The 12449-nt window shown below is 40.6% G+C and overlaps 1 protein-coding gene across 2 annotated transcripts in view; it reads right to left on the minus strand.

The window, feature by feature from the left end:
- F8 (coagulation factor VIII) overlaps window positions 1–11278 on the minus strand; it is a 98483-nt gene extending 87205 nt beyond the window's left edge. For both annotated transcript variants that reach the window (XM_031675419.2, XM_072956142.1), the window contains exon 1: window positions 10932–11278. In XM_031675419.2, coding sequence (XP_031531279.1) covers window positions 10932–11077 — 146 coding nt within the window. In that variant the 5' untranslated portion in view covers window positions 11078–11278. The remainder of the gene's footprint in view (window positions 1–10931) is intronic.
- Window positions 11279–12449: the final 1171 nt, after the last annotated feature.

The following is a 12449-nucleotide window of genomic DNA, read 5'->3' on the forward strand; positions in this document are numbered from 1 at the left end:
TGATGAATTGCTGGAGGCTTGTTGTGTAGATGTCTGAGAGTTAAGAACTTCAGGGGGACCCTGTTATGAAAACCCCCCAGATTTTTGTGAGTTAGGTCTTCACAGTGAATATCAGAGAAAAAAACCTCCTTGTGTTCCCAGTAGGGGAGGGGGAGGTAGCCATTTTAAAATATGCCCTAGTATTCTGCCCTAATGAGAAATAATTTTACCACAGCCTATCATTCTGGGATTTTAATTACAGCCTAACTTACCTGGGGGAAGTGAAATACCCAACTCCAGCCCCCACTAGCCATGCTGTGTCACTTAAGTGGGGGAGACTGAGAAGCAGTGGTAAAGTTCATAGTCCAGAGGCACAGGATCACTAAAAGACTGAGACCTACCATAGACCTAGAGAAGGCTTTCCCACTCCTCACCACCATATTACTAAAGTCCTAATTTATCACAGTTCCTTTTACCCAGTGTAGCATATCCACCATTCAACAAAAACTTACAAGGCATGCTAAAAGGCAAAAAAGCCCCACAGTTCATAGAGACTGAACGAGTAGCAGAACTGGAGTCAGCTATGACAAGAATGTTGGAAGTATTAGACCAGAAAATTAAAAAAAATTATGATTAATATGATAAAGACCTTAATGTAAAAAGTAGACAACATGCAAGAGCAGATGAATAATGTAAGCAGAAAGATGGAAATTCTAAGGAAAAAGTCAAGAAGAAATTCTAGAGGTCAAAAACACTGTAATGGAAATGAAGAGTTCCTTTGATAGGCTGGATATGGTTAAGGAAAAAAGTCTCTGAGACTGAGATTAAGACAACAGAAACTTTCGACACTGAAAAGTAAAAAGAAAAAAAGAGACTGAACAAAAACAGAATAGAATATGCAAGAATTGTGGGACAACTACAAAGGTATAAGATACACATAATGGGAATACAAGAAGAAGAAGAATAAAGAGAAGCAATATTTAAAGCGATAATAACTGAGAATTTACCCAAGTTAATGTCAGACACCAAACCACAGATCCAGAGAGCCCAGAGAATACAAAACAGGAAATGTGCTCAAAAACTATTCCTACGCATATCATGTTCAAACTTTAAGAAACCAAAGATAAAGAAAAATTATTGAAAGAAATCACAGGAAAAAAATACCTAAAGAGGAGCAAAAAGAATTACAACCAACTTCTCTTCAGAAACCATGCAAGTGAAAAGAGAGTAGAGTGACATATTTAACGTGTTAACAGAAAAAAAACCCAATCAACATAGAATTCTGTACCCTGTGAAATTACGCTTCATTAGTGAAGGAGAAATAAAGACTTTCTCACACAAACAAAAATTAGGGGAATTTGTTGCCAGTAGACCTGCCTTGCAAGAAATAGTAAAATAAAATCTTCAGAAAGAAGAAAATGTATATAAGTCAGATCTACATAAAGAAAGGAAAAGCATCAGAGAATGAGTAAGTGACGATGACATCTGAACCTTGACCATGCATGCCGGGGCCCTCTTCCTCACTTTGCCTTTAAAACCCTTTCCCTGAAAATCCTAAAAAAAACAAACAAACAAATAAACAAACAAAAGACCTTTCCCTGAAAATCCTAAAAAGAAACAAAGTAAAACACGAAAACAAAAAACCTTTCCCTGAAAGCCATTGGGAAGTTTGAGTGTTTTGAGCATGAGCTGCCCATTCTCCCTGTTTGCTGCCATGTTGGGCACCTTCCAATAAACACCACTCTTTTCTTGACCACAACCTGGAGTCAATAGATTGGCTTTGCTATGCATCAAGTGAGAGGACCCAAGTTTGGTTTGGTGAGCCTCAGTAAACCCCAATAAACTCCTGCAATAAACTTTCTGTGCATGTGCGTGCACACACACAATCTCACACACAAGAAAAAAGCAGAAAATCTCTTTTTTAAAAGTTTGTTTGCTTAACTATTTACAATAGCTAAAACATGGAAACAACCTAAATGTCCATTGACAGATGAACGGATAAAGAAGATGTGGTGTATATAGAATGGAATACTACTCAGCCATAAAAAGAATGAAATAATGCCATTTGCAGCAACATGGATGGACCTGGAGATCGTCATTCTAAGTGAAGTAAGCCAGAAAGAGAAAGAAAAATACCATATGAGATCGCTTACATATTGATCTAAAAAAAAGGACGCAGATGAACTTACGCACAAAACAGAAAGAGACTCACAAACATAGAGAACAGACTTATGGTTACCAGGGGGTAAAGAGGGTGGGAAGGGATAAATTGGGAATTTGAACATTGCACCGCTTGGGGAGTGATGGAAATGTTAGCTATCTTGATTGTGCTGGTTGTTTCATGGGTGTAGACATCTATCAAAATTCATCCAATTGTACATCTGAAATAAGTGTAGTTTACTGTACAGGAATTATACCATAATAAAGGCTTTATAAAAGGCAAAAATAATTTGTGTGCTTAAACAGCTATAAAACCATCCAAGGAAGCACAGACATTGTCATTACTTGAACAATGTTGGTTGGAAACATTCTTTTTCATCTGATTTGCTTTCAGACAATTCACTGACAGCTATAAATCTGTGGAAATGCTGTCAACCCAGGTTAGCAGAGCACTGGTTAGAACGACTGAAAATGTACAATGCAGCAAGGTGCTTTAGAGTGAAAGGGTGGATGTAAGGCTGTAAGACCTTTTTTGTGAGGTATAGCTTGCCCTCCACCCACCAAAACCACGGAAATGCTGTGGTGAAGCTGGGAAAATGCAAGCAGGTACACATCAGGGTGAAACCATCTGTAGGTCCCCGAGCTTGTGCCCCTGGAGCCGTGAGAGGGGTGTGGCCCAGAGACGTCAGCTTGAACTAGTTCAGTGCAAAGTAAAACCACACAGGATTGCAGACAGAGCAGACACGGCTACGTGAGTTTCCAGGAGTCGCGCTCAACGTGAAGTGCAGGGAAGGGCGGAGAGCAGAAAGATGGACACGGATGGACACCGCAGACGGCCACACACAGAAGGCGGCCTTGCGGGCCCCAGACAATGTCGAAATCCAGGCGGAAAGGATTATCCAAGGAAAGGAGGGCGATTTCCCCTTAAGAAAACAGAAGCGTTTGGGTGAGCCTTAAATGGTGAGCCTGCACCAGACAGGGTAGCCTCCATGTACATAAAGGAAAGGCTATTGGAAGCACAGGAGAAACTGGCCAACCACAGTCCCAGAGGAAGACCTCAACACCCTCGGAGGGATCCAGCGGCAGATGTGCTGAAAACACTCCTTGAAACTGTGTGTCATTTGAGGAGACCTCTCTCGAGGAGACTGGTTCAGGTAAAGATGAGGCTGACTTCATTCTGGCCTCCCCAACCTCCCTCCCCCAGGACCCTTGCATTTCACTCCATTCCAGGGTTTCCAGGACGCCTGAGGGAGTGTGTGGAGGGAGCAGCTCTGCCAATCCAAGGCCGTGACAAATGACTTCCCACACTGGCTGAGGGCCAGAGGCCAGTGTCCTGATAAGGAAGCTCTTCCAGTAAAAGGAGCTGATTTACTGAGGAAGGAGTGGGGCTGTGCTTGGAGCAGAGGGAACAAGCACATCCGCATTTACTTCGAGTCGCACGCACAGCCACGTGAGGGGTCCCTGACGACCAATTGCTAGCTTTGCTTACAGCCGCGTCAGCTTGGCGCACTGCGCTACGGGCTCACTCAGGGTGGCTTTAATTCACAGTGGTGAAGGAAAATCCCCCAGTGAGCCGAATTGTGGCTAATGTTGATTGTTCACTTTGTGTGGAAGGAGAAAGGGCTCACGGTTCAGATATACACAGGCTCATGGGCAGCAGAAAATGGCTTGGCTGTGTGTTCAGGGACCTAGAAGGAAAAAGACCGAAAGATCAGGGACAAGGATGTCTGGGGCAAGACATATTAGTAACTAGTACAAAATAAAAGTATCTTCAGGTCATATGTTAATGCCATCAGAGAGTCTCTACTGTGAAAGAAGCCCGAAACAATATCATGACAAAATTATCGACGGTTCACCTCAGCAGCCTCTACACTCACCATCTCAGTGCAGGCAAGATATGAACCAAGTGGCAAGGGTTCCCAATGACGAAGGCTGATTTAACTAGCATTGCCCCCCTAAATTCAATCTGCCAGCAACAGAAACCAATCCTGACTTCTCAATTTGTCTGTCAGGGAAACCAGTCAGCTACTTGATGGCAAATTGACTGTCTTGGACCCCTTCCATTCTAGAAGGGCTAGCGCTTCACTCTTAACAGGAAGAGACCTGGATTCCAGGTCTATGTTACCCTTTCCCGCCTGCAGGGCCTAACTCAGCACTAGTATCTGACGGTTTAGTTCACTGATGCGGGACTCCATGTAACATCACATCAGACCAAGGACCACTGTACTGCAGAGGAAGTGCTTGAGTGAGCCCATGACCATGGCATGCATGGGTTTTATCACCTATCACCCCATCCAGAAGCCGCCAGAGACAGCAGTGGAATGACCTCTTAAAGGCACAGATAAAGCTCCAGCATGGAGGCAGAGCCCAGTGAGGACAGATGTCCAACCTGCAAGGTGCTGTATACGCATCAACTCAGAGATGGTTCTGTGTCCCCAATAAGAAGAACACATGGGTTTAGGAACCAAACAATGGCAGCAAAAGAACCTCTTTTCCTCAAGACCCAGCTGGGAAGCCTGTGCCGCCCACCACCTAGGTCCAGTCCCCATTGGGAAAACATAAGTCTCACTGACTCAGAAGCTAAGGGCACCATGTGGGCCTCTGGGGTTACTCAAACCAAAGGAGCAGCAGGCCAGGACAGGCGCCCCAGGGCACGAGCAGAGAACAAGAGGGAGTGGTCCCACGAGGCGACCAGCAACGGGTCACACCCCCCAGGGCAGCCACACCACCTGGGGGGCACGGTGCCATGGCGTCTGGGACCTGGAGAAGTTGCCCCCATACAGGTGAGGACGGGGAGGTCGAGGGAGCGGGGCGGACGGGATGGAGAAGGGGGGACAGTGGGAAAGAGGGGGAAGGGGAGGAAGTGGGGAGGAAGGAACCTACTCGAACCACAGCCACTTAGGGGAGGGTGCAGCTTTAAGACAACCTTCAGTCTCTTCAGAGAGCTGCCTGCCCAGGGTCACCCCCAACCCAGAGGGGCCTGGACCTCCCTTTCCTGAACCAGCCCACTGGGCCTTCTGAGGGTAGGCCACGCCCATTCCCAGAATAGACCATACCTCTTTCCGGAGCAGGTCACGCCCCCTCCCAGCACAACCAGTGCTTAATGACTGATCAGTATGAAGATACAGGGGCCTCAGAAGGGTCCTTCCAGCTCCAGAGCTCCTCGGAGGTGGGCCTGCGCTGCAGCCCAGCCTTCCTCTCCGCCCACCCACCCCTGCTTGCCCAGGTGTTGATCCCAAGAATACTCTAAATAAAATTCCTGCACATTAATTTCCATCTCACTGTCCCTTCTGAGTAACCGAACCCATGATATTAATTCACATTTAAATGTGATCTGATTTCATTCGTCTCTAGAAATTTCCATGGCACTAACCTTGGCATAGACCTCCATGGTTTTTAGTTATTTAACAACATTATTTGATGTCTATATCATTGGGTAGACTCCTCCCATCAATCCATTTGTCCCATCTCCTGACCACTTTCAGACTATGCCCTTTCACAGTCATCAACTCGCCCCTAATTTGTTTCTGTCCCCTTTTCCCATTCCATCTCCTTGATTCTGCTGAGTCTACCCTATTCAGCTTCTCCAAAGTTTTCACTGGTTTCTAACAAGACTCAGACCCACGTCCAGAGACAGGTATTTTGACATACACTAGCACAGTGCTTTTACTTTAATATTTCTGACTAAAATGAAATTATAAGACACATAAAAAAGTTTACTAGACCAAGCTTAGAAGAGCAGAGGGAACGAGATCACGTGTACACAGAAACATTTTTTCCTCCCTCTGATGGAAGAGTGGAAACCAACGGCCAGGTAAAAGAACAGGATTCTGAGACAGAAAAAGAAGGCCTCGGCCCAAGTGAAGTGGGATGTGATTTATGTCTCAACTTCAGGGTAATTTGCATGATAAGTGACAAAATGTTCTTGGGTTCACAGGTCTTACTCCTTCCTAACCTTTGTGAGCTTTTTTTGTTTGCTATTTCCCTTGGGATTTGATGTATAAGTCTTGCCAAATATATCTGGCAACAATGTCCTTGACTTGTACTGTTCTTTCATATTTTACCTAAACCCAGTGGGAAAACCTATTATATTCCCTGACCCTTGTTTAGAAGTTGAGCAGCTGCAGGAATAGATAATATAAAACTGAATTTCCCCAGATGTTTATTTCAAACCTTGGCAGAACTTGTCAGGATGTGTCCAGAGTCAGCTTATCCTGTTAATCAGGATCAAAATGATCTAGACTATAAAGTGGTGTCATCAAAACAAAAATTCTATCAACTTTTTCCTAGTAAATACATGTGACTGCCCATAAAACAACAGAAAGCTAGATAACAAATAAATCATTTTCTTCATTCAATTCAATTTTATTCTCAGACTATTATTCACTATAATAGTCTGAGGCTGCATGCTAGACAAAAGCTACAGTAAAAAGCACAATGCATTAAATATAATTATCTCAATATTAATATTTAACAAGACCAACATTAATGGACAAGTGCCTGATGGTTCACTTAGATAGCAGGCTACTGACCATCTAAGCCTCCACTTCAGGGTCATTAACACTGCACAACTGCAGGTTATATAGATTACAGAAGGACCCCTTCTTCACACCATACACAAAAGTTAATTCAGTGTACCAAAGAACTAAATGTAAGAGCTAAAACTATAAAACTCTTAGAAGAAAATACAGGTGTAAATCTTTGTGACTTTAGATTTGGCAATGGCTTTTTAGATATGACACCAAAAGCACAAGCAACCAACAGAAAAAAAGGTAAACTGGGCTTCATCAAAATGAAAACAATTGTGCTGAGAGAAAATATTGAAAACAGATACATGTGAAAATGTACTTATATCCAGAATATACAAAGAATTCTCAAACCTCAACAATAATAAGACAAACAATTCAATTTTAAAATGGGCTAAAGATCTGAATAAACATTTTATTAAAGAAAATACAGGAATGGCCAATTACACATGCAAAGATGCCTAACATCTTTAGTCATCAGAGAAATGCAAATTAAACATACAGTAAGATACATGAGTCATTAAAATGACTAAAATTAAGTACAGGCAACATCAAATATTGTCCACTATGTGTTGCAGCACGTAAAACAGTGAAGCTAGAACACTTCCTTAAACCATCCACAAAAATAAACTCAAGATGGATTAAAGACTTAAACATAAGACAAGATACAATAAACCTCCTAGAGGAAAACATAGGCAAAACATTATCTGACATACATCTCAAAAATGTTCTCCTAGGACAGCCTACCCAAGCAATAGAAATAAAAGCAAGAATACACAAATGGGACCTAATGAAACTTACAAGCTTCTGCACAGCGAAGGAAACCATAAGTAAAACAAAAAGACAACCTACAGAATGGGAGGAAATTTTTGCAAATGAAACCGACAAAAGGCTTGATCTCCAGAATATATAAGCAGCTCACACGACTTAATAAGAAAAAAAAACAAACAACCCAATCAAAAAATGGGCAGAAGACCTAAACAGGCAATTCTCCAAGGAAGACATACAAATGATCAATAGGCACATGAAAAAATGCTCCATATCACTAATTATTGGAGAAATGAAAATCAAAACTATAGTGAGGTATCACCTCACACCAGCCAGAATGGCCATCATTCGAAAGTCCACAAATGACAAATGCTGGAGAGGCTGTGGAGAAAAGGGAACCCTCCTACACTGCTGGTGGGAATGCAGTTTGGTGCAGCCACTGTGGAAAACAGTATGGAGATTTCTCAAAAGACTAGGAATAGACTTACCGTATGACTCAGGAATCCCACTCCTGGGCATATATCCAGAAGGAACCCTACTTCAGGATGACACCTGCACCCCAATGTTCATAGAAGCACTATTTACAATAGACAAGACATGGAGACAGCCTAAATGTCCATCAACAGATGACTGGGTAAAGAAGAAGTGGTATATTTATACAATGGAATACTACTCTGCCATAAAAACCGACAACATAACGCCATTTGCAGCAACATGGATGCTCCTGGAGAATGTCATTCTAAGTGAAGTAAGCCAGAAAGAGAAAGAAACATATCATATGAGATTGCTCATATGCGGAATCTAAAAAAACCAAACAAACATAAATACAAAACAGAAATAGACTCATAGACATAGAATACAAACTTGTGGTTGCCAAGGGGGTTGGGGGTGGGAAGGAACAGACTGGGATTTCAAAACGTAGAATAGATAAACAAGATTATACTGTATAGCACAGGGAAATATATACAAGATCTTGTTGGTAGCTCAAACCAAAAAAAAAAAAGAAGTGAGACAATGAATATATGTATGTTCATGTATAACTGAAAAATTGTGCTCTATACTGGAATTTGACACAACATTTTAAAATGACTACTACTCAGTAAAAAAAGGTAAAAAAATAGCCACACATTTATAAAATGCATAGGCATAAATGTAAAAATAAATTACTTACATTTATTATATTAATAAAATTAATGTGTAAGATTAATGAAATTCCAATTAGAATCATAACAGGATTTGGATCTTTTTAATTGAAAAAAATATTTTAACGTTTTTCCATGGAAGAATAAAATGCCTAAGAAATGTTAAGAAAGATACAAAAAGAGCAGTTGAGGATTGATTTCACTTACTAGATAACAGAAGATATTTATAGACCCACCGTAATTAAATCAATATGGGATTGGCACAACAAGATAAAAGTAGATAAATGGAACAGCATAATAAATCCAGAAATAGATACTAATATATATGAGAATTTTATATTATGAATGCTTTTATTCAAATCAGTGGAAAAAGATGTATTATTTGATAAAAGGTGCCATTGCAATAGGCTATCGGTCTGGATGGAAATAAAACTAGACAGATCCCACTCACATACCATATACAAAAATAATTATCAGATGAATTGAAGCCATAAATGTAAAAGGCAAAACAGTAAAAAAATCTTGCAAGAAAATCCGGGAGAATACACAAACAACCTTCGTGTGCAGAAAACATTTTTTTAAAGTTTATGTATTTATTTTATTGAAGTATAGTCAGTTACAATTTGTCAGTCTCTGGCTTTCAGCATAATGTCCCAGTCAAGCATATATATATATATATATATATATACACATACACATATATTCTCTTTCATACTCTTTTTCAGTAAAGATTAAGACAAGATATTGAATATAGTTTACTGTGCTATACAGAACAAATTTGTTTTTTATTTATTTTTATACAGTGGTTATCATTTGCAAATCTCAAAGTCCCAAATTTATCCCTTCCCACCCCCTTTCCTCTGGTAACCACAAAATTGTTTACTATGTCTGTGAGTTGTATAAAACATTTTTAACCAACACTGGGAACTCTGAAGATATGAAAGAAAAGAGATGTATTTTACTATAAAACTTAAAAATGTTTTTGGTCAAAGTTATAAACACTGTCAATAGACAAACAACAGGTCTTGGGGAAAATTGCAATATACATTAGTATATGAATGCAGCATCAAAAAGGGTTAACATTTGTAATGATAAAATGTTTCTCATAATTAAAAAAAGAAAGCGCAAAGAAAAATGAGCAAAACATATGAATAGTAAAATCTTAAAATATAAATAACGTAGCCAACAAGCATTTGGAAAGATGGTCAACTTCATTAAAAACAAAAAGAATGCAATTAATGTAATGATGCAACATCACTCTATACCTACTAGACTGGCAAAAGTAAAAAAGCAAGATAAAACTTATTGCTGATGTGATTGCAGGGAGAAGGGCATCCCTATACGTTGATGGTAGACGTGTTTGAAGAGTTCTGGCCTTTTTTGGGAAATAAAAAGGAAATATTTCCTTCATTCCAGCAAAGCAGAAAAAAACCAAAAAAGACTAATTACCGTTGTATATGTATTGGGTTTAAATCTTTATAATACACATTTAAAGAAAACAAAACACAATTTAAAAGAAATGATGTCAGCATTCAACTCGATAAGCAAAAACTTAGATCAACAAAATGAACCAAAGGAAATTAGGAAGAAGAAATAAATTAATAAGCATAAAAGTAAAAACTGATAGAACCAAAAGATGGTTTTTGACAAAACCAATAAAACCGAGAAGCTTTCTGGAAATACTATTTTTAAGAGAGTTAAAGAGAACGTACACAATATAAGAATGGAGATGTAACTACAGACACAAGACAGTTTAACAATATCACAAGATTATCATGTAACTTGATACCAATACATTATTAAATCTAGGCATAATAGATTGCTTTCTAGGAAAATATATATAACCAATACTGACCGAAGAAGAGGTAGAAAATCTGAATAAATAAATGATCATAGATAATATTGGAAAGATTATTTAACACTACTCTCCCAAAATGTACCAGAACCACAAAAGATGAAAAGCTTCTGAACTAACGGCGAAGAGTACTTACGCCAAAATTGTGTGTAATATTGACGGCTCTTACTGCTCTTCTCTCTACGGAAACTTGGGGGTAGGCTGAGGGAAGTTTTGTTTTGTCTCTTATGCCCTCACTCTCCTGTACCCTCTAGTTTCCAGAGTGGCAGCATGTGGCAAATAGAGGCAGTGGACAAAACAGGAAAAAATATCAATAGATCTATGAAAAGGATTGGCAATTAGCATTTGTGCTAATAACATAGATGCCTGCACACCTTACCTGGAAATGCTTTTACAGGGCTTAAGCAGCATCACAGTCACCCTAACCTGATGTCTGCCCCTTCCTCCATCCAGAGTCACATCTCCGCAATCCCGATGGGTCCCTCTAGCATATGCCTTTACCTGGTGTCCATGTGCAGCTCACTGAGCAGTTCACTTTGCCTATAGTCCCAGGACAGTTCCACTGCGCCCAGGTAGTATCTTCGGATGGCGCTGAAGCTTAGTGGCAAGAGGCACAGAAAGAAGCAGGTGGGTAGCTCTATTTGCATGGCTCTTATTGTAAGAAAACGTTCAACTGGAGAAATGCAAGATTAATTCTTCTTTAAAATATCTTTGGCTCCCAGGGGAAAAAAAAAAGGAAATTTTTTTATGATTTGGTGAAAAGTCCCAAAATTTTCGCAAAGAATTTTAGGAAACCTTACTGGTTGGATGTGACAGCAGCATTAGCCCTGAGCTCTAGGCGACAGGACTGCTTCCTTTCTGGCAGTAAGAAGTAGCCACAGGAAGAAGTGAGTAGAAAAAGGGAGGCTGAGCTAAAGCTTAACCCGTTCCCCTCTGAAAGCAGCAGGGGCGCAGGGCTGCTGCTTCCACCAGAAGCTTCAAGGAAAGGAAGGGGGAGTCAAGGTGAAGTGGAGCTCTAATTTGTATCTGCATTCCTAGTGTGCCCCAACCCCCTTCCTTTCTGGCCGCAGCAAGAAATGCTCTAAATGTTGTTTAAGATGCTGGAATCCACTTGCCCTCCCTGCTTCTATCCTTTCCTCTCACAGACACCACTGAATGACTGTTTAAAACCATAAAGTGGATCCTGTCACTTCTTTGCTCAGGACCCTACACTGGCTTCTGATGTCACTCAGAGTAGAATCCTGCATTTTTACCATGACCAAGAGTATTCCCCACAATCTGCATGTCCCTTCTCCCTATCTCCAAGGTCTCATCTCACTCTGGCTACGTTTCCCTGATCTCCACACATTTACACTCCCACATCTCCTTCAAGTCTTGGCTCAAATCTTGCCTTCTCAGTGGGCTCAAATATGGACCTTGGAAGCTTTCTGCCCACACTGGCTCTACTGATCTCTCTCTGCTTCATTTTTCTACATGGCACTCATAATCACCCAGCATTCAGGTATTTACTCATCTTGCATTGAGGCTTCTTGAGGTTGTTTTACATTTGGCCCTGGCTGAGGCTATTATCTACTTACATCAAAATGTAGCTTTGCTGAGCTGAAGCAAAGCCCCTACTCAGTTTGATGTATATTAGGAGTCGTGAGAATCTCCCCAAGGACCTCAAAGTATAGGTTCTGATAAGAATAGTGACCAAGGTTTCTATAAGAAATGTTATTAATGAGAGTCCAATTCTGCACAGAGAACGTGTTCGGGAGCAATTGGCAAGGTGTTGTCCAGCTTGGAAACAATCAGGAAGAAGCCTTGTTGTGTAAACATTTGCTGAGACCTTCTCTCTGCCAGGCACCAGTTTGCAGAGAGCTGGCAGGTTATGTATTTCAGGAACTGTTCTAAGTGCTTTCTAATGTGGCTAGTGTTTTTGTCTGCATTGTACAGGTGATGACATTGAAGCCCAGAGAAGTTAGGCAAGTTGGCCATGGTCTCACAGTTTGTAAGTTGTAGCATTCAGATCCATTTAAT

The sequence above is a fragment of the Vicugna pacos genome, chromosome X (genome assembly GCF_048564905.1).
Source record: "Vicugna pacos chromosome X, VicPac4, whole genome shotgun sequence".
NCBI lineage: Eukaryota > Metazoa > Chordata > Mammalia > Artiodactyla > Camelidae > Vicugna > Vicugna pacos.